The sequence below is a fragment of the Medicago sativa genome, chromosome 4 (assembly GCF_051527215.1).
Source record: "Medicago sativa cultivar Bolivia chromosome 4, Bolivia_mono, whole genome shotgun sequence".
NCBI lineage: Eukaryota > Viridiplantae > Streptophyta > Magnoliopsida > Fabales > Fabaceae > Medicago > Medicago sativa.
Window position 1 is genome coordinate 8,473,621 of NC_140752.1, and position 21,606 is coordinate 8,495,226.

General features: G+C 35.0%; 2 protein-coding genes across 2 annotated transcripts; both read left to right on the plus strand.

The window, feature by feature from the left end:
• The first annotated feature begins 205 nt into the window (after window positions 1-205).
• LOC146926019 (late embryogenesis abundant protein 2-like) lies at window positions 206-1,625 on the plus strand. The gene is made up of 2 exons (XM_085758441.1): window positions 206-354; window positions 962-1,625. The coding sequence occupies exons 1-2, from the start codon at window positions 301-303 to the stop codon at window positions 1,400-1,402; spliced, it is 495 nt and encodes a 164-aa protein (XP_085614567.1). The 5' UTR covers window positions 206-300; the 3' UTR covers window positions 1,403-1,625.
• Window positions 1,626-20,336: 18,711 nt separating this feature from the next.
• Window positions 20,337-21,606, plus strand: LOC146926020 (uncharacterized). Its single transcript, XM_085758442.1, has 2 exons — window positions 20,337-20,490; window positions 21,037-21,606. The coding sequence occupies exons 1-2, from the start codon at window positions 20,437-20,439 to the stop codon at window positions 21,412-21,414; spliced, it is 432 nt and encodes a 143-aa protein (XP_085614568.1). The 5' UTR covers window positions 20,337-20,436; the 3' UTR covers window positions 21,415-21,606.

Consider the following 21,606-nt stretch of genomic DNA (forward strand, 5'->3'; position numbering starts at 1 on the left):
TTCATCATATAATAATCAAGTAATGGAAACTTGTCGAAATTTCACAGGCTGATTCCTCATCTTAAACTATAAATGGCACTCGAGTTTGTAACCATCACCTTAGGGCAACACGTGTTGTGAACACGTGTAAAGATGTTGAACACGTGGTTAACATACATGACTCATGAAATACTATAAATAGAAACATAAATAAAACTTGAAAGTCACAAAAACAAAAAAAACTGCTTGAGATAATCATAAGAGGAAAGTTTCATCATATTGCAAGTGAGTAAACTGTCCAACTCAATTTGAAGAAGAAAAATGGCATCCCACGATCAGAGCTACAGAGCTGGTGAGACCAAGGGTCGAACTGAGGTAAAACAAATATCACTCACATTTCATTACTATAAATTTATTTTCTGTATATTTCATGCAACCTATAGAGTCTTTATTTTATTTTTTTTTACATTTTTATTGATAGGATAAGATTTATCTTTTTTTTATATATAAAAAAGATGATAAGATCTATCTACCTGTATGTAAATATACAAGTAAATAATATAGAAGATTAAATATATCATGTTTTTGAAGTTTAGAGTTTATGTTAATTTAATTTTTAATTGTAGCCTTTATTATATATATTTTTTACAGAGGCTATTTTTTAGCTTTTAGAAGTACTAAAAGCACACATTTTTGTAAATTAAAATAGAGATTAAATTGAATAAAATTCATGTAGAGACTGAATTTAAATTGTTGTGACTATATGGAAATAAAAGAAATACATTTAGCTCTATAACATAGTAGTGATTATGGTGTCATAGGTTTACTAACATACTAAATTATTCATCTTCAATGATTCAAAGAAGTATCTGATAAATATCATTTCATTTTCCTTGGTGATTAATAAAAAAAATTATTTACTAAATATGCTTTTGTTAATGAATACAATGATTAATTGTGAATTTGTAATTTGTTGGATTAGGAAAAGACCAACCAGATGATGGGCAATGTGGGTGACAAGGCACAAGCTGCAAAGGAAAAGGTCCAGCAAACAGCCCAAGCTGCAAAGGAGAAGACAGGACAGACAGCCCAAGCTGCAAAGGAGAAAACCCAGGAAACAGCCCAAGCAGTAAAGGACAAAACCCAGCAAACAGCCCAAGCAACAAAGGATAAAACCCAAGACACGACTGGTCAAGCTAGAGACAAGGGTTATGAAATGGGCCAGGCTACCAAAGAAACTGCCCAATCAGGAAAGGACAACTCAGCTGGGTTTTTGCAACAGACAGGTGAAAAGGTTAAGGGTATGGCACAAGGTGCTACTGAAGCGGTTAAGAACACTTTTGGAATGACAAATGATGAGGAAGACAAGGACCATTTCACAACAAAAACAACAACAACAACCCGTCGTAACGTTGTTGATTGAGATTATTAGCTACTATATATGTTTCAATAATGTTGTATTGTAATTTGTTTTTCTTTAATTTGGTTATTACCAAATGCACTTTGTTTTTAGAATAAGTTGCGATTCCCTCATATATCTATAAATGAGAGGAAAATGTATCATGTAATATCTATTTTTCTTGTTTCTAGTTTGAAATTTGAACCTTGTTCTTCTTGTGATATAAAATGCTTTAATTTTCCATTCACGATTTTGTTTCTTTTCATCTCACAATTGAGTTAAGCTTTGTTCGTTTGTTCATCCATTATTCTATTTCGCACGTCGATATATCAAGAATGCAGCGACATTGAATCCTCCACCAGGGGTTCATTGGATTTGGCACCGAAATCGGAACAGTTTAGGTTTCATATGTCAACGACTTTGATAATGTATTCCTTCAATTGCTTCACGTTTTGATAAGGCTTTCCATTGATTACTTCATTCAAAGCCCTAGTCTTAGAAATGGTGGTTGGGCCTAACACAACCCCACAAAACCGGCTTGTGAGGTGAGGATTGCCCCGACTTATAAACACACTGTTAGGCCATCTCTTATCCGATGTGGGACTCTTAACACCTAGGTTAAATAAAAATAGGGATAAATAAATAAGGAGTTTCTAAAAGATCAATACATAAAAAAGATGTCACTATTTGAATTTGGTAACATTCGAAAAATGTTAGTTAAAACTCCTCGCACTATTTATTTTTAGGACAAATTACACCCACCTCCCTTAAAGTATTCTTAAATGACATCAATGCCCTTTTAGTTTTTAATTAAATATTACCTTCCTAATTTGTCATTTAAAAAGACAAACCTTTCTATCTAACACTATTAGTCTATGTTAAATAACTCCTCTAAGTTCACTTATCTTCATACTCACATTCTCTCTTAATTATCCATATTACTGGGCAATCTTCTTCCACTATTGCAAATGGATTCATAGAAATTTTTATTTTAATTAAGTGTTAGCCGATAATTATGTCATTTATTTTTCTGTCGAATGTGAAGAGATGCAATTCATATTTGTCAGCCCGAAATTCTCCAAAATCCTCAACAGAAAAACCAAAAAAAATAAAATAATTTTATTCCAATTTCCAAATTCCACACCTAGGGAACTACAAACTCTAGGAAAAGTAAGATGGAAAAAAAACCAATTTCAAAATTATATCAGCGTTAAAGGAGATACATAGGAAAATTGGACACAACTTTCAAATTAATGGCCAACAAAGATTGTTTTTGAAGAGGCTGGGATAAATAATTGGCTTTGATTGTGAATTCTAGCAAATTGGGTGGTAGTTTGGGGATTGAACCGGTTAATTTATTGAAACTCATCAACTCTAGAATGTTTGTGAGAGAATTCATGGTGTTTGAGAGAGATCCAAATAGGGAATTGTGTGAAAAGAATCCAAAGATTTGAGTGTAACTAATGTTCAAAGGAAGGGAAGAGATTGAAGAGGAAATTGAGTCAACAGAGCTATCACAAAAATCATCATAATAAAGAGAATGTGAAGAAGAGTGAAATTGGAGAAGTTAATTAACAGAGACTAACAGTGTTAAATGGAAAAGGAGGTTAGTGTTAAGTTAAAAACTAGAGGGGTGTTAGTGTCATTTATGAATACCTCAGGAGATGTGAGTGTAAATGGAAAAGGAGATTAGTGTTAAGTTAAAAACTAGTGGAGTGTTAGTGTCTTTTATGAAACCTTAGGAGAAGTTGTTGGAACAAAATGTGTTTAACAATGAACCTTAAAGAGTTTTGATGATAACAAGGTATTAAAAATTGTAAATTGGACTAGCTAATATTTGTTCAAGTGTACAGGACCATAATTATAAAGTTACATCATCATTGGTTCTGAATGAGCAAATAAAGAGCAAAGGAAATGAAGCTTAGATGATTCTGAAGGCAAAGCTGCTCCTGAAGAAATACCGCTCCTGAAGTAAAGCTGCTCCTGAAGAATAGTGCTTCTGAAGACAAGAGGTCCAGAAGCCACATCATCAGAAGCTGCACCATCAGATGCTGCAGAAGTTGCTTCATCAGAAGCTGCCTCATCAGAAGTCATTTCACCAGAAGCTGAAGATCAACTGGATTTGCAAAACATTCAAAGATTGAAGGATCTACATTGCAAAAGCTGTCTATTGGATTCGAAAACATAGCAGAAAATTAGTGGAACATTGCAACGGTCATTTCAAAGGTGTTTGAAGGCTTGTGCTTGCAATTTGGACGAAAGCGTTGACATTGTACTTTGTACGAATTGTAAAACCACGTTCTCCACCACTCTGTTTTGTGTCCACGCTACAAGACAAGAAAACAGCTCCAGAATACGGTCTCGCCTGCATATATGTTCCTTTGGATAAGGAATGGATTTCAAATTGGTTCTTCATAGGACAACAACCAAATCAGGCAAAAGATCATTGGTGAAAGATCAAGCTTCAACAACGAATCTTTGGTGTGCTGGCAATTTCACAACGTCTCTTTCACACCTCTATATAAAGGAGTGAAGACCTAGAGATTTGGTAATGCAAGAACGCTGAACGAAAGACTCACAAGATTTTCACAAGTACCAAACCTCTGCTGAAATTGTTCTGCATTCACTTAGAATTTCTGTGTCTCAAAGTCATATCTTAGAAATTCTTAAGTCCATTGAGTCTGTATCTGATTTGTATTGTGAGCACCTCTGATTGTATATCAAGTGTTCAACCTTAAACAATTTTCTGTGTAATTTTGTTTAGTTAGGAAGTCTCTTGCAGTTGTGCTTGAGCAGGAAGTCTCTTGATTGTGTTCTTGAGCAAAGGTAGTCTCTAGCTTGTGTGCTTGAGCAAAGGAAGTCTCTTGCTTGTGTGCTTGAGCATTTGTAATCAGATATTACTCATAGTGAAATCTCCTTGGAAGTGCAAGGGGGACTGGACTACTTCCGGATTGTGGAAGGAACCAGTATAATTGCTTTGTGTCGTTCTTCTTCTCTCTCTCTCTCTGTTTTATTCCGCTGCATTTAGATTCTGATTATCACTTCAGAAGCTGTCTCACTTAGCTTCTGATCAGTGTGTTCAGTTTTTAGGAGAAACGAAGAATTTTTCAAAACACAATTCAACCCCCCTTCTTGTGTTTTTCTCACCTTCAATTGGTATCTAGAGCCTGGTTTGTTGTGTAACACTTAACCGTGCAACAGTCAAAGATCTGAGAAAAACATGACTACTCCTCCTCCTAATGGTTCTGGTTCTAGTGATACTAGCTATAAAAATGTCTCACATGATTATAGTGATAGTAAGAAAACCAGTGTTGGAAAAGTTCCAAAGTTCAATGGAGATGCTGAAGAGTTCTCTTTGTGGAAGACCAATTTTTACAGTTACATCATGAGCCTAGATGAAGAATTATGGGATATTCTGGAAGATGGTGTTGGTGATTTAGTCCTTGATGAAGAAGGAGCTGTTGTGGATAGAAAGAAACATACTCCAGAACTGAGGAAACTCTACAAGAAGCATCATATTATCAGAGGAGCTCTTGTCACTGCCATACCCAAAGCGGAGTACATGAAAATGAGTGACAAATCCACTGCTAAAGCTATGTTTGCTTCTCTCTGTTCAAATTATGAAGGGAGCAAGAAGGTCAAAGAAGCAAAGGCTCTTCTGCTTGTACATCAGTATGAGTTATTCAAGATGAAGGATGATGAAACTATTGAGGAGATGTACTCAAGGTTTCAAACCTTAGTTTCTGGGCTACAGATTCTAAAGAAGAGCTATGTTGCTTCTGATCATGTAAGCAAGATTCTCAGAAGCTTACCTGCCAGATGGAGACCGAAGGTGACTGCCATTGAGGAAGCTAAAGATTTAAACACTTTAAGTGTCGAAGATCTTGTTAGTTCTCTCAAAGTTCATGAGTTAAGTCTTAATGAACATGAGTCTACTAAGAAGAGTAAATCAATAGCTCTTCCATCCAAAGGCAAGTCATCAAAAGCTCTCAGAGTGGTTGAATCTGAAGAGGAAGAACAGTCAAGTTCAGATTCTGAACCAGATGCTGCTGAAATGGCCATGCTCTCAAACAGACTTCAATATCTGGCCAAGAAGAACAGAAAGTTTCTCTCCAGAAGGGGTAACTCCAGAAGCCCAAAGAAAGAAGATCAGAAGGGATGCTTCAACTGTAAGAAGCCTGGACACTTCATTGCTGAATGCCCTGATCTTCAAAGAGAAAAGTCAAAGGATAAGTCAAAGAGGTCTACATTCAAACCAAGCAAACTCAAGAAGAAGATTAAGCAGAGTTTAATGGCAACCTGGGATGATTTGGGTAGTGAATCTGGATCTGATAAAGAGGAAGCTGATGAAGATGCAAAGGTAGCTGTTGGGTTGGTAGCAACAACAACTTCAGAAGCTGGATCAGATTCAGACTCAGAAGATGAAAACGAGGTATATTCCAAAATTCCCAGAGATGAACTTGTTGAGTCTCTTAAAGAACTTCTTACACATTTTGAAGTAAGAACCAATGAGTTGAAGGATTTAAAAGAAAAATATGCTGATTTGGTACAACAGCAAAAATCAACTCTATTGGATCTGAAAGCTTCTGAACAAGGACTTAGGGGCTTTGACTTCATGTGTAAAACATATGAAGATCAGCTCAGGTTCTTATGTCAGAAGCTACAAGAAAAGTGTAATGAAAAACCTTTAAGTAACCATGAAATTGCTCTTGAAGATTTTATTATATCTGGCATTGACAGAAGCAGAGTAGCTTCTATGATTTATAGCATTTACAAGAACAATGGCAGAGGAATTGGTTTTCCAGAAGTGAAACTTGAGAAAACCAATCTAAAATCTTGTTGTGAATGCATCAAGGAAGGTCTGAAAACATTCTTTGTACCAGAAGGGGCTGAGTTGGAAACTGTTGTTCAATCAGAACCTGAAGCTTCTAGTCCTAAGGCTAAGATTACTTCAAAGCCAAAGAACTCTAAGTCAAAGGCTATGATCAAATCTGATTCCAAGACTTCAAAGGTCAGGATCCTGAAAAGATCAGAACCTATTCCTCAGAGTCTGGTGAAACCAAAATCTGGGGTTCTGAAGTCTAAGTTTCAGAAGAAGACAATTACTGCTTCTGAAGTACCAAAACCTAAGGTGATGGTTAATCAGAAGCAACCCAACTCACAGCACAAGGTACAAGAAGTGAAGAGTAAAGCCTTAAGTACTAACCTTCCAGGACCCATAGAACAATGGGTACCTAAATCTAAAAATGTCAATGATGCAGGTATGTCTAAGAGCAGTGCCAAAGCAAAGATCATGGTACCTAGACAGTGGTTGCTCAAGACACATGACAGGAGACAAGTCCATGTTCCTCAGCCTAACAATGAAAGAGGGAGGAAATGTGAAATTTGGAGGCAACCAGTCAGGCAAGATCATAGGTACAGGAACTATTGGTAATTCCTCTACCTCAATTAATAATGTATGGTTGGTAGATGGTCTTGAACATAACCTTTTGAGCATTAGTCAATTTTGTGATAATGGTTATGATGTGCTTTTTGAAAAACCCAACTGTACAGTAATCAACAAGGAAGACAAATTCATTGTGTTTAAGGGAAAGAGAGTTGACAATGTCTATAAAATCAATTTTTCTGAACTGGCTGATCAGAAGGTGATTTGCCTACTATCAGTGAATGATAAGAAATGGATGTGGCACAGAAGGTTGGGACATGCTAACTGGAGGTTAATCTCTAAGCTTAGTAAGTTACAACTGGTAAAAGGGCTACCAGACATTGACTATCATTCAGATGCACTCTGTGGTGCATGTCAGAGAGGGAAAATTGTGAAATCATCTTTTAAAACCAAAGACATTGTTTCAACCTCAAGACCTTTAGAATTACTCCATATTGATTTATTTGGACCAGTGAGTACTGCATCCTTATATGGAAGTAGATATGGATTAGTCATTGTTGATGATTACAGCAGATGGACTTGGGTGAAATTCATAAAGAGTAAAGATGTTGCGTGTGATGTATTCAGTAGCTTCTGCACTCAAATTCAATCTGAAAAAGAATCAAAAATTTTGAAAATCAGAAGTGATCATGGTGGAGAATTTGAAAATGAGCCATTTGAAGCTTTTTGTGAAAAACATGGAATTTTCCATGAATTCTCTTCTCCTAGAACACCACAACAAAATGGGGTTGTAGAGAGAAAGAATAGAACTTTACAAGAAATGGCCAGAACCATGATTCATGAAAACAATTTACCAAAACATTTTTGGGCAGAAGCAGTGAATACAACATGCTATGTTCAAAACAGGATCTATATTAGACCTATTTTGGAGAAAACAGCATATGAACTCTTTAAAGGAAGAAAACCCAATATCTCTTACTTTCATCAATTTGGATGTACATGTTACATTCTGAACAACAAGCTCTACCTAAAGAAATTTGATGCCAAGGCCCAAAGAGGAATCTTTTTAGGTTACTCTGAAAGGTCAAAGGCATACAGAGTGTATAATTCAGAAACACTTTGTGTTGAAGAATCTATGCACGTTAAATTTGATGACAAGGAGCTTGAAGATAAAACTTCAAAGCAAGGTGAAAGTTCTGCAGAGATACAGGTTCCTGAAGCTACTCCAGAACCTGATCAGATAGCTGAATCTGAAGAAAGTCCAGAAGCTGAACCCACATCAGAAGTGCAAGATGAAACTGCTTCTGATGAAGCACAAGATGGCTCACATCAAGAAGATCCTCCCAGAAACACATTCAAACACAAGTCTTCACATCCTGAGGAGCTAATCATTGGAAACAAAGATAGTCCAAGAAGAACAAGATCACATTTCAGACAAGAAGAGTCAATGATTGGACTAATCTCAATGATTGAACCTACAACAGTTGATGAAGCACTTTCAGATGATGGATGGATCCTAGCTATGCAAGAAGAGTTGAATCAATTTCAAAGAAATGATGTGTGGGATCTGGTACCCAAACCTCAGCACAAGAACATTATTGGAACAAAATGGGTATTCAGAAACAAGCTGAATGAGCAAGGTGAAGTAACAAGAAACAAAGCCAGGCTTGTTGCACAAGGGTATAGTCAACAAGAAGGCATTGATTACACTGAAACGTTTGCTCCAGTTGCAAGATTGGAAGCAATCAGGTTACTTCTTTCCTATGCAGTTAATCATGGCATAATATTGTATCAAATGGATGTCAAGAGTGCATTTCTAAATGGTGTCATAGAAGAAGAAGTGTATGTCAAGCAACCTCCTGGATTTGAGGATATTAAATATCCTGACCATGTTTTTAAACTGAAAAAATCACTATATGGCTTGAAACAAGCTCCTAGAGCTTGGTATGATAGACTAAGTAATTTCTTAATCAAAAATGATTTTAAAAGAGGACAGGTTGATACTACACTCTTCAGAAGGACCCTTGGGAAAGATATTCTTGTTGTGCAAATATATGTTGATGATATAATATTTGGTTCTACTAATGCATCTCTTTGCAAGGAATTTTCTGAGTTAATGCAGGATGAATTTGAAATGAGCATGATGGGAGAGCTGAAGTTCTTCCTTGGCATTCAAATCAATCAATGCAAAGATGGAGTCTATGTTCATCAATCAAAGTACACAAAGGAGCTTCTGAAGAAGTTCAAACTTGAAGATTGTAAAGTGATGAACACTCCAATGCACCCTACGTGCAACTTAAGCAAAGAAGATGAAGGAGCTAAAGTAGATCAGAAGCTGTATAGAGGTATGATTGGTTCTTTGTTATACCTCACTGCATCTAGGCCAGATATTTTATTCAGTGTATGCTTGTGTGCAAGATTCCAATCAGATCCTAGAGAATCTCATATGACTGCTGTCAAGAGAATCTTCAGGTATTTGAAAGGAACAACTAATCTTGGACTCCTTTATAGGAAATCCTTAGATTATAGGCTAATTGGATTCTGTGATGCTGATTATGCTGGTGATAGGATTGAAAGAAAGTCAACCAGTGGCAATTGTCAATTTCTGGGTGACAATCTTATATACTGGGCTAGCAAAAGACAAACAACTATTGCTATGTCTACAGCAGAAGCAGAATACATTTCAGCTGCAAGTTGTTGTACACAACTACTCTGGATGAAACATCAGTTGGAAGATTATCAGATAACTGCTAACAGTATTCCCATTTATTGTGATAATACTGCTGCTATTTGTTTGTCTAAAAATCCAATTTTGCATTCAAGAGCTAAGCACATTGAAATCAAACACCATTTTATCAGAGATTATGTTCAAAAAGGAATTTTAGATATACAATTCATTGATACTGAAAATCAATGGGCTGATATATTTACTAAGCCTTTAACTGTTGAAAGATTTGATTTTATAAAGAAAAATTTGAACATGCACTTTGTATCTGATTAAATGCTTGCTTGCTCCTGAATAGGATTTTAGGTTCTGAAGTCAGTTCAGAAGCGGTAGTCCATCAGAAGCTCTTTATTGAGGTTCTGAGGAAAACTCGCTTCTGATGATGACGTCAGCATCTGAAGTCCAGAAGCTGGATTTGTTGCTTCTGAATAGTTGAATTAGTGGAAACGTTGGGAGTTACTTTTTAAAAGTAACTTCTGGCCCACTAACTTGGTAGTTACTCTGTGAACTTCTTACGTGGCCTGTATGTGTTGGTGTATAACTAAAAGGGCAATGATGATTTAAAAGCTTTGAAAGTACTTTTCACGCGCCCCCAATTTTGTCATTAATGTTATGTTTGTTTGTCTCTTTTGAATTGCAATCGTTTTACTTTTAACACTTTGAAAATTCACACACTACTCACTCACAACAAACACATTTGCTCTCAAACCTCTTGCGAAGTAAGCGCATTCTCTCAACCTTAGAACCCTAAAATCTTCATCTTCTTCAAATCTTCGTCAATCATCAAATGGCATCATCAAGCTCAAAAGTTTCAGAATCTACATCAAACAAGCAAAGCGTACCAGAATCTGGGTCCATCTACAAAGAGAAGACTATGGATATTCCATGGAAATCCTTAATCGTCCAAGTAGAATCACCAATGGACTTCACTTCACTCAAGAAGTACGAAGTGGACATGGAAGGCTATGTAGAAACTCAGAAACTGTCTGGATACTTCAACATGCTAAATGGGCCAACATATGTGAACTTGGTCAAAGATTTCTGGTTAAGGGCTGAAATCGTCAATAGAAAGCCTGTGAAGGCAGCAGATAAACCAGCTGGGTCGAAGAAAGGAAAGAAGGAGATTGAGTTGAATCCCACTTCCTTCAGTAGTCTTGAGATAAGGTCTGAAGTGATGGGTATTCCCGTAATCATCACAGAGGAGATAATTGCTAAAGCTTGTAGAATGGATGCAGAAGGAAGATTTCAAGAAATAGTTAAAAAGGATGATGTCCTGCTGCAAAACTACTACAACACTCTTCTGGGTGGTAACAAAGATGCTAAACCTTCTGAAATGGAGATTCACAACAGAATGTTGGTGAAATTCAGTAACGATTGCTTCTTTCAAAGAGCAGGTGGGTCTGATCAACCCAACAACCAACAGAAGCTAGCAATCTATTTCATGACTAATCTGGAAAAGATAAACTTCCCAAGATATGTATTGGATCATCTCTGCTGGGCTATTAATGAAGGCACAGTCAAAGGAAGGAAACAAGTGCCCTATGGAAGATTGCTCTCTGAGATCTTTTATCAAGGGAGAGTGCTGGATTTATTGAGAAGAACAAGGGATGCTTCTGATAAATGCTTCGAAGTTTCTACTGCAGAAAAGACTATCAGTAGCAAGACTTTGCATTCAATGCACTTTTTCAAGACAGCTCCTAAAGATGAGAAGTGGTTGGAGATGACCACAGAAGAATCTGAGATTATCAGGGACTTTCCTTCCTTAGTTAAGGAAAGTAATCCTGAACACTTAGCTAGATTAGTAGCTGAGTACGTCTTGGAGGATGATGCAAGTTCTCAGGAGGAAGCTGCTCTTGCTAAAGGGAAAGGCAAGAAGGCCAAGGCAGTTGTTGTGTCAGAAGCTGCTGTTTCTGATGCACCTAAAGGGAAGAGGGCCAGAACTAGTTCAGAATCTGATGCTGCTCCTACTAAAGGAAAGAGGGCCAGAACTAGTAGTGAGTCAGAAGCTGCTATTGCTAAATCTGAAAAGCAAAAAGTTGCTAAGACTGAAGCTAAACCTGTTTCTATCAAGGATAAAGGAAAGATGCAGAAGGTTGGTGCTGCTTCTATTCCTCAGAAAAGAAGAAAAGGTAAGGCAGATTTAGTAATCACTGAAGAGCAGCTGCAGGAAGCTCTTCAAGAAATAGAGAAAGAAGAGGCTGATCCTAAGCTAAAGAAGAAGAAGACTCCCCTTCAACTTGTGAGTCCTATGGTTGAGATGACTCCAATAAGGAAAAGGATGGCAGATGAACGTGCTTCTGATCTTATTTCAGACAAAAAGGATCTAAAAGCACAATACAATCATCAAAGAGATGAAAAGCTCAAGGCTCTGGGTATGGAAGATTGTGATAGGTACTTCAAAGAGAAATTGGCTGAAGTAAGAGCCATTGCTGGTAAGTCTACTGAAGACAATGAGGATGAAGAAATGATGATTTTTATGGAAGATGCTCCAGAAGAGGGAACTTCAGAAGTTGTTCCTCAAGCTGCTGGTCCACAGAAGATCACTTCTGAAGCTGGCCCTGCAGCTGAGGTAATCCAGATTCCAGTCACCTCTATCCCCATTTCACCTTCTTCACCATCAGTACCTGAACCAATAGAAGACACTTCTGTCTTAGACAATCTTGCTCTCCACTACTCAGGTGAGTTACCTATAGACAAATCTACCTCAGAAAAGGCCTCTGAAACAACTCCAGAAGTAGCTGCTTCTGAAAATGTTGTTTCAGAAAACCCCCATCAACACACACCTGAACCACATAAACCCACAACACTCCCACAATCACCAATAGCTACCATTGACCCCCAACTCAACACTCAAACATCAACTTCACCACAACAACCACCAACTGAAATTGAACACTCCCCAGCACCAACTCCTATGGATGTTGACATCTCTCAAGTCAATGTTCAAGCCTCAACCTCTACCACACACATTGCTTCTGACCAGCCTTCATCTTTAAACACACAAACACACTTTACCATTCCAGTTCCTAACCCTGTTCAAGATTTGGAAATCAGTGATTCTGATCTTGAAACCCTTGAACAACCACCCACAAACATCCTGGAATCTGGATATATCAATGCTGAGCTTCTCACAATCCTGAGTCAGATGCATAATCTGGTGGATCAAAGAAGGACAATTGATCTCACAAGTGCATATGAAGACTCCTGGGCATCTCTTCAGAACCGGGCAGCTGAGCTTATTGAAGATATCAAGGCTAAATGCATCAGAGTCAAGCAAGCTTCAGTCAGAAGGCTAATGGAGCATTTGAATCAGAGTCTCAGAGTACGAAGTTCTACACTGCTCCTGGCAAACCAGCCTTTCTTCTTAGAAACGGATTACTTGACCAGAGAAGCAAGGTTGTGTAAGCTTCTGAAGAAACAGATGGCACAGCAGCAGCAAGAAGCTAGAGAAAGGGAACAGGCTCTTCTCCAGAGGCAACAACAGCTTGAAGAACTGTTGCAAAAGAAAATTGAAGAAATGGAGGAGATGAAGAAACAACAACAAACCAACCCTTAGTTGCACACCTTTGTGTTATTTTTGTTTGTTGTTTGTTTTCAAATTCTTAGTCCTTGCTTCTGAAACCATCTTGTTTTATTTTTATGCTTCTGAATGCTTATTGCTTCTGACTGCTTAGCTGCTTCTGATAATTGGATATTCATGCTCATATATTTTAATCTGATTGAATTAATTAAATTCTTGTATACTCTCTCCTGTTTGAGTTTTTCTCAAATCTTTTTGTCTTTTATGTTTTTTTTTATTATTATTTTTTTTTTTGATAATGACAAAAGGGGGAGTATATGTGACAAGTATTTAAAGGCTCTGAGCCCCATTAATGGCATTTGAAATTTTTGAAAAACTTCTATCATTTTTTTTACCTTATTGGTATAAGCTATGAACGAACGAAGAAGTATCAAAATTCAAGTAAAATTAATTGAACCATTCTTCTTATCTATAAGTTAATTCTTTCAATGATTCAATTTTTTTTAAAGCTCTGATATTTTTATTGTGCGAAAAATGAATTTAATTAACCTGGATAGAACTTAGGGGGAGCTTACAAACCTCACCTTAAAGACTATCAGACTCAGGGGGAGTTTGAGCTTACAAACCTCAGACTCTGAGCTTACAAACCTCAGAACCCCAAAGTCAACTTGTTCATTAGATTAACAACAATTGATCAATTTTAAATACTTTTGTTTGTCATCATCAAAAAGGGGGAGATTGTTGGAACAAAATGTGTTTAACAATGAACCTTAAAGAGTTTTGATGATAACAAGGTATTAAAAATTGTAAATTGGACTAGCTAATATTTGTTCAAGTGTACAGGACCATAATTATAAAGTTACATCATCATTGGTTCTGAATGAGCAAATAAAGAGCAAAGGAAATGAAGCTTAGATGATTCTGAAGGCAAAGCTGCTCCTGAAGAAATACCGCTCCTGAAGTAAAGCTGCGCCTGAAGAATAGTGCTTCTGAAGACAAGAGGTCCAGAAGCCACATCATCAGAAGCTGCACCATCAGAAGCTGCAGAAGTTGCTTCATCAGAAGCTGCCTCATCAGAAGTCATTTCACCAGAAGCTGAAGATCAACTGGATTTGCAAAACATTCAAATATTGAAGGATCTACATTGCAAAAGCTGTCTATTGGATTCGAAAACATAGCAGAAAATTAGTGGAACATTGCAACGGTCATTTCAAAGGTGTTTGAAGGCTTGTGCTTGCAATTTGGACGAAAGCGTTGACATTGTACTTTGTACGAATTGTACAACCACGTTCTCCACCACTCTGTTTTGTGTCCACGCTACAAGACAAGAAAACAGCTCCAGAATACGGTCTCGCCTGCATATATGTTCCTTTGGATAAGGAATGGATTTCAAATTGGTTCTTCATAGGACAACAACCAAATCAGGCAAAAGATCATTGGTGAAAGATCAAGCTTCAACAACGACTCTTTGGTGTGCTGGCAATTTCACAACGTCTCTTTCACACCTCTATATAAAGGAGTGAAGACCTAGAGATTTGGTAATGCAAGAACGCTGAACGAAAGACTCACAAGATTTTCACAAGTACCAAACCTCTGCTGAAATTGTTCTGCATTCACTTAGAATTTCTGTGTCTCAAAGTCATATCTTAGAAATTCTTAAGTCCATTGAGTCTGTATCTGATTTGTATTGTGAGCACCTCTGATTGTATATCAAGTGTTCATCCTTAAACAATTTTTTGTGTAATTTTGTTTAGTTAGGAAGTCTCTTGCAGTTGTGCTTGAGCAGGAAGTCTCTTGATTGTGTTCTTGAGCAAAGGTAGTCTCTAGCTTGTGTGCTTGAGCAAAGGAAGTCTCTTGCTTGTGTGCTTGAGCATTTGTAATCAGATATTACTCATAGTGAAATCTCCTTGGAAGTGCAAGGGGGACTGGACTACTTCCGGATTGTGGAAGGAACCAGTATAATTGCTTTGTGTCGTTCTTCTTCTCTCTCTCTCTCTGTTTTATTCCGCTGCATTTAGATTCTGATTATCACTTCAGAAGCTGTCTCACTTAGCTTCTGATCAGTGTGTTCAGTTTTTAGGAGAAACGAAGAATTTTTCAAAACACAATTCAACCCCCCTTCTTGTGTTTTTCTCACCTTCAGAAGTGAGTGTAATTTGAAGAGAAAATTGAGTCAAAGGAGCTATCACAGAAATCATAATACAGAGAGGTGAGGAAGAGTGAAATTGGAGAAGTTAATTAACAAAGACTAACGATGTTTAAATGGAAATGGAGGTTAGTGTTAAGTTAAAAACTAGAGGGATGTTAGTGTCATTTAAGAATACCTCATGGGAGGCGAGTGTAATTGCCATTATTTTTAAGAAGCCAAACTGACACATTAGAGAATCGAATTAGAGAGGACCACACTCTAAATTTTTTAAGTCATAGGTAAAACCTATGTTACTAAAGTCTAAATGGTTTTAGTAACAACGTGCGTAACATCTTAAAAACTAACTATACCTATTTAGCAGCTTTCATAGCCAATTCTAACAAACAATTTCAGCCGTAAAGCAGCTATCAAAACAATGGTAGTGACTAATAGGCTATGAAATATTTTCCTAGCTAATTTATAGTAATGTGAAAAAAATATAAATTGATGGAGACAGAGTAATTAAGAAGCTCATTATTTATTTAGTTAGTGGACTCTAGAAGGAATCAACTTCCCTTTCTCGGTTGTTCTAGCCTAGCCTTTCATCGGTTGGATATCGTGATATATATTTATTTATATGTGTAAACGACCTCTTATTTTTAGGGTAGAAATATTAGCTTAAACTTATATAGAACAATTTCCCTTATAACCTCAAAAGAATCTAGACTATTTTCATGTTTTAATTCTCTTGTCGAATCTTACATGTCCAACGTGAAATTTCATCTTACAGTACTTTATTTGATGTCTAAGATCATGCAGTCATATGATATTGATATTTTCAAACAATAAAAACAATAAGATTGAATTAAAAGATAACTAACGTTTCAATTGAGAGTGAGATTTTTTTTTAGAGATGATACATCATCACAATATTTGTCTAAGAATAACTTAAATGCGGAGAGTGTTATATATATATATAATACATCATCGTAATGTTGCCGAAGAATAACTCAAGTATAGAGAGAGGGGCTATTTTTTTTAGATAGATAATGTTGAGTTTTGACTGTTTCACTTATCGTTGTTTCTTCAACCAAAATAAGGATGTTATCACAAGAGATAATTAACTAAAGGCTTAAATAGGTCATTTGAATTTACGTCCATGAAGTTACTAATCCTTCTAATCTGCCACTGCAAATATTAATCATTTGAAAAATGATCCTAATTACATCTGATTAGTAACTCCAGGGACTAAAATTCAAATGACCTATATTTGCAGGGACAAAAGACCTATTTAAGCCAACCACCTCGCCTAATCATCACTTGCCAGATGGGCACCACGTCGCTAATGACAGCCCACCTCAGCAAAATAACCTAATTAGGACCAAAAGTCAAATGATTAATATTTGCAGTGGCAGATTGGAAGGATTAGTAACTTCAGGGACAAAAATTTAAATGACCTATATTTGCAGGGACGAAAGACCTATTTAAGCCTTAACTAAAAGAAAAAGTTTTTTTGTTTAGCAATAATACTCTTTTATTTGTTACATAGATATATATTGTTATAAGGTGTGTTTGATCAGCTAAAAAATGAAGGATATGACTTAACAACTCTAGTTGTACCGTGTTTGATTTGTAAAACTGTTTATGTGATAGGACAAACTGGAGACAAGAGACATGACAGAAACAAAATTTTTTGACCCTCACTAAACCACATCATAACTTTTTGTCGATCGTACAAATTATCTAAAATATAAAAATAAGTTTTTGCTCACCAAAAATCATATAAGATGAAAAATTATTCAATACCATAAGTTTTCATGTGTTGTTCTGCCTTATCGTATAAGACAAAAAATTATTCAATATCATAAAAGTTTTTCGTGTGTTATGTTTTGTGTTGTTTTGCCTAGTACTTACTGGTTTGCTAGTCACACGCGTCACTAGTCTTACATTATTCTATTCTTTAATTTGAATATCACTTTATTAAGGATTGATATTCATATGAATTTCATCTATTGTATGTTGGATCCACGTGATTTAGTTGAATGTAATCGATTTAAATTTTAATCAAAATTGAGAATATATTAAAAAGTATGCGTTAGAATGGAAAATTACACATAGTCACCCTTTTTTAAAAGTATTTAATTGAGATGCCTGTTTAATTAAGTAGGTGAAACTATCATTGTTTTTTTGGTAGAACAAAAAACTTACAAGGTCATGAGTCATCGGTCATGAATCATCATTGTCTTTGCGCCACATATATAAATCACGTCTCACGGATATGTTACACAAAAAAAAGAAAGGAAATTCTACGGTGCAGCCACCTAAATGGTTTTTCCAAAAAAGTCAAACATTTTAAATCAGTTTGTGTAAAAACCGGCTTAAAAAGTCTAAAATAAAATAATGGAATTTATTAAAGGTCCAACAGGAAAGCTTATTCCACAACCTTTTATTCTATGTCCAAATTATGAAGACATTACACTAGTAAGAGCACAAATTAGATGGTGTGAACAAACGGCTGATTATTTTCTACAAGAATACTATAATAGCAAAGAAAATGAAAATTACTTTATATATAATGAATATATAAAAATGGCTAAAGATTTAAGGGACAAACTTAAAAAATTAGCTAGATAACTTTATAATATGAGTGAAAATCACAATACTCTTACAACTAGAGTTGAAGCCCTGCTTGACGAAACTAAAAGATTAAACAAAAGGTTTGAAAGACAAATTTCTTACCTCGAAACCTTACCTCAAATCTTTAAACAAAATAGTTTATTTACAAAAGATTATGAGCAAGGATTAGAAAGACCCCATGAAACTTGGGTAAATATGGAAAAGAATTTTCCATGTTATAACAAAAATGAGAATTATAAATATCTTCATATGTATCATTCATTTAATCTGGCCTCAGTTAAACAATATAACTGATATGATTAATTATGTTATAAAAAATTGTTGTTGTAAACAACATCATTCTCTTCAACTTAGAGAGGGGGAAAAGAATAAAGAAAAAATTGAAACATCTTTATTTACTCACTATAAAAAATGAGTATAGAAGAAAATATAGAGTATCAACTCGAAAAATTAGACCAACTTATGGCTACTTTAGACATAGGTGAAAAAGATTCCATTAAGGAAGAACCTGAACCTAAGGAACTAGATTATTATGTCTATGATTTTAGTTCTGATGATGAATCTAAAGACGATGGAAATTTCGTCAAATTAGAAGAATTAGAAATGGGCGAAAGCTCAGGAACAAAAAGAGGACCCTCTTATAATTGGAACTCATATTTCCATAGAGAATTTTCTAAAGTCAAATACCAAAAGGTACCACTTAATTATGTCCCTAAGCATAGTGTAAACGATGGAAGTGGATATCTAAACATTGATTGTATTGATAATATGGTTCAAGCTATAAGAAATTGGTATAATAGAAATACCATCTCACTACAATTAGATAATGATCTTAAAAATCAAAATCCAAAACAAATTTTTAATTATCTTTTGTGTAGAACAGAAGGTAATGCATACAAAATTTTAAAAGAAAGTTTAGTAAACTTAAAGAATTTCTTTCAAGAAAAAATATTCTAAAATTTGGAATAATGGTAGGAGAGGAAGCAATTCCAATTGAAACAACTAATGGAAATATAGTTATATCAACTATAGATAAAAAACAAATCGATAGAAGACTTGAAAATTTTTCTGAAAACGAAAGAAAAAAGATTGGTTATATTCATATATCAACCATTCAAATTCTAATTAAAAGTACCTTCATGAAAGGTATTGATTCACCTTTAGAAATAGCTCTAGAAGACTCTAGGATTCTAGATAAAGAACAGGCAATAATTGCAAAAGGAAAATGTAATTTAAAATACGGAAAAATAAAATTTGACATAAATTTACAAATAGGATTATCCCTAAAAGATATGGATCTGAATAAATCTATAGTTTTTCATTATAAACTGAAAAACTCAAAACTCATGAAAGAAGGTAATCATCCCTTTACAATCTATTATAGAATTAATTATGCTTTGAGTAATTCACACCATAGCATAGAATTCTTAGGAAAAGATACAATTCACATTGATGAGTTGTTTACACCATTAATTACTTTAGAAACACCAATAATTAAAAATTTCGCAAGAAATAGCTTTTCTTTAATAGAAGCAGAAAATAATCTGTTTGAAGAAACAGAAAAACCATTATTTAGAAGCCAAAGCCTTCGAATAACATCATCAAACAGAGAACAAAAAGATTTTAGCAAATCATTAAGATCTCGAACTATATTTGAAAATGATGCCTCATCCTCAAATAATATTTCTTTCGAACCTCCTAAAAAGGATTTCAAAATTAAAGAAGAAAGTGAGCTTAAAAAGCTACATGATTCTATAAAAACCTTATCAATACAAGTTAATAATATAAATCAAAAACTATAAATTTTTATATAATGCCTGGTTTAACTATTAAAACAGAATTAATACTTTTTAAAACTAGATTACAGCATTTAGTAAGTGATATAGAATGGTATTATGATCTAATAACATTCAAACAAATAATGCATAGAGCTCAAACTTTAATGAAATCTCATATAGATTTAATTGAAGATTTGGTAGAAGAAATACAAGAAAATTTCACAGAAAAACAAAAGAAAAGAGCAGAAGTTCTTTTACATCCTTTTCAAGGTTGCTATAAAATCGAACAACTACTAAAAGAAGTTCGAGAAAATTCCGCTGGCAATTCTGCCGAAAATCTGGTATCAGAGCCAGGAACACAATCCTAAGGGATAAGAAGAATGAAAACAAAAATAAAAAAGAAATTAAAAATATATTTTTTCCAAAAACAAAAGCTTTTTAAAATCGCTTTTCCAATTAACCGATTTAAAAAGACATCCACGTGACACTTTCCTATTAGGCCACATAAGCGACTTTTCCAAAAAAGTCACAAAAGCAACTTCACCATAGAAGCCCCAAAAAAGAATCATGCATCTATCTCATCATCATTATATAATAATCAAGTAATGGCAACTTGTCAAAATTCTAGAGGCTGGTTTCTCATCTTAAACTTATAAATGGCATCCAAGTTTACAACCATCCATGGGAGGACACATGCTGTGCACGTGTCAAGAAGTTGGACACGTGGTTATCATACACTATTTATGAAACACTATAAATAATGCATGAATGAAACTCAAAACCTCACAACAAAAATACTCGAGATATTATTCATATCAAGGAAGTTTCTATCATATCATATAAACTATAGTGAGTGAACTAGTTAAACCATTTGAAGAAGAAAGATGGCATCCCACGATCAGAGTTACAAAGCTGGTGAGACCATGGGCCGAACTAAGGTATAATATAATAAATGTCATTCACATTTCAATTCTATATTATTTTTCATGCATCTACAGAACAGAACTCTTATCCCTTTTGAAGGGGAGAACTCTTATCCCTTTCTTTTTCTTTTTTTAATAATAAAAACATTTTTTTCATTTCCTTTGTTGTTAACAGGATAAGATTTAACTGTATTTTTTTCAAATGATAATATTTATCCTACTTTTTGTAAACAATACATACTGTATATAAGATTATCATGTCTAATATAAGTTTAATTTTTATATTAATTTTATTTAGTTTTAGTCTTTATTTTATTTTCTTATAGAGCCTATTTTAGAAGGACTAGAAGCACACATTTTTGGATTAACATAACTGTGATCACTACATAAAAGAAATGTCACTGTTTGAATTTAGTAACATCCGAAAAATGTCACTATTTGAATTTAGCACACATTTTTTTTTTATAGAGCCTAGTATTGTTCTAAGGACTATAGTTTCGTTTTATAATATATTTGTTGGATTAAAATAACTGTGATTAATTTGTTGGATGTGTTGATCAGGAAAAGTCGAACCAGATGATGGGCAACATAGGTGACAAAGCACAAGCTGCAAAGGAAAAGGTTCAGCAAACAGCCCAAGCAGTTAAGGACAAAACCCAACAAACAGCCCAAGCAACAAAGGATAAAACCCAAGACACAACTGGTCAAGCTAGAGACAAGGGTTATGAAATGGGCCAGGCTACCAAAGAAACTGCCCAATCAGGAAAGGACAACTTAGCTGGGTTTTTGCAACAGACAGGTGAAAAGGTTAAGGGTATGGCACAAGGTGCTACTGAAGCAGTTAAGAACACTTTAGGAATGACAAATGATGATGAAGAAGACAAGGACCATTTCACAACAAAAACAACAACAACAACCCGTCGTAACGTCGTTGATTGAGATTATTAGTTACTATGTTTCAATAATGTTTGTAATTTGTTTTTCTTGAATTTGGTTTTTACCATAAGCACTTTTTTTTAGAATAAGTTGCGATTCCCTCATATCTATGAGTGGGAAATGTATCATGTAATCTTTATTTTTCTAGTTTGAACTTTGTTCTTGTGATAATAATACTATAATTTTCCTTTGTCA

Coding starts and splice junctions, on each gene's coding strand:
- LOC146926019 (XM_085758441.1), top strand. CDS start 301: ATGGCATCCCACGATCAGAGCTACAGAGCTGGTGAGACCAAGGGTCGA. Junction 355..961: donor AGACCAAGGGTCGAACTGAG/GTAAAACAAATA, acceptor TTGTTGGATTAG/GAAAAGACCAACCAGATGAT.
- LOC146926020 (XM_085758442.1), top strand. CDS start 20,437: ATGGCATCCCACGATCAGAGTTACAAAGCTGGTGAGACCATGGGCCGA. Junction 20,491..21,036: donor AGACCATGGGCCGAACTAAG/GTATAATATAAT, acceptor TGTGTTGATCAG/GAAAAGTCGAACCAGATGAT.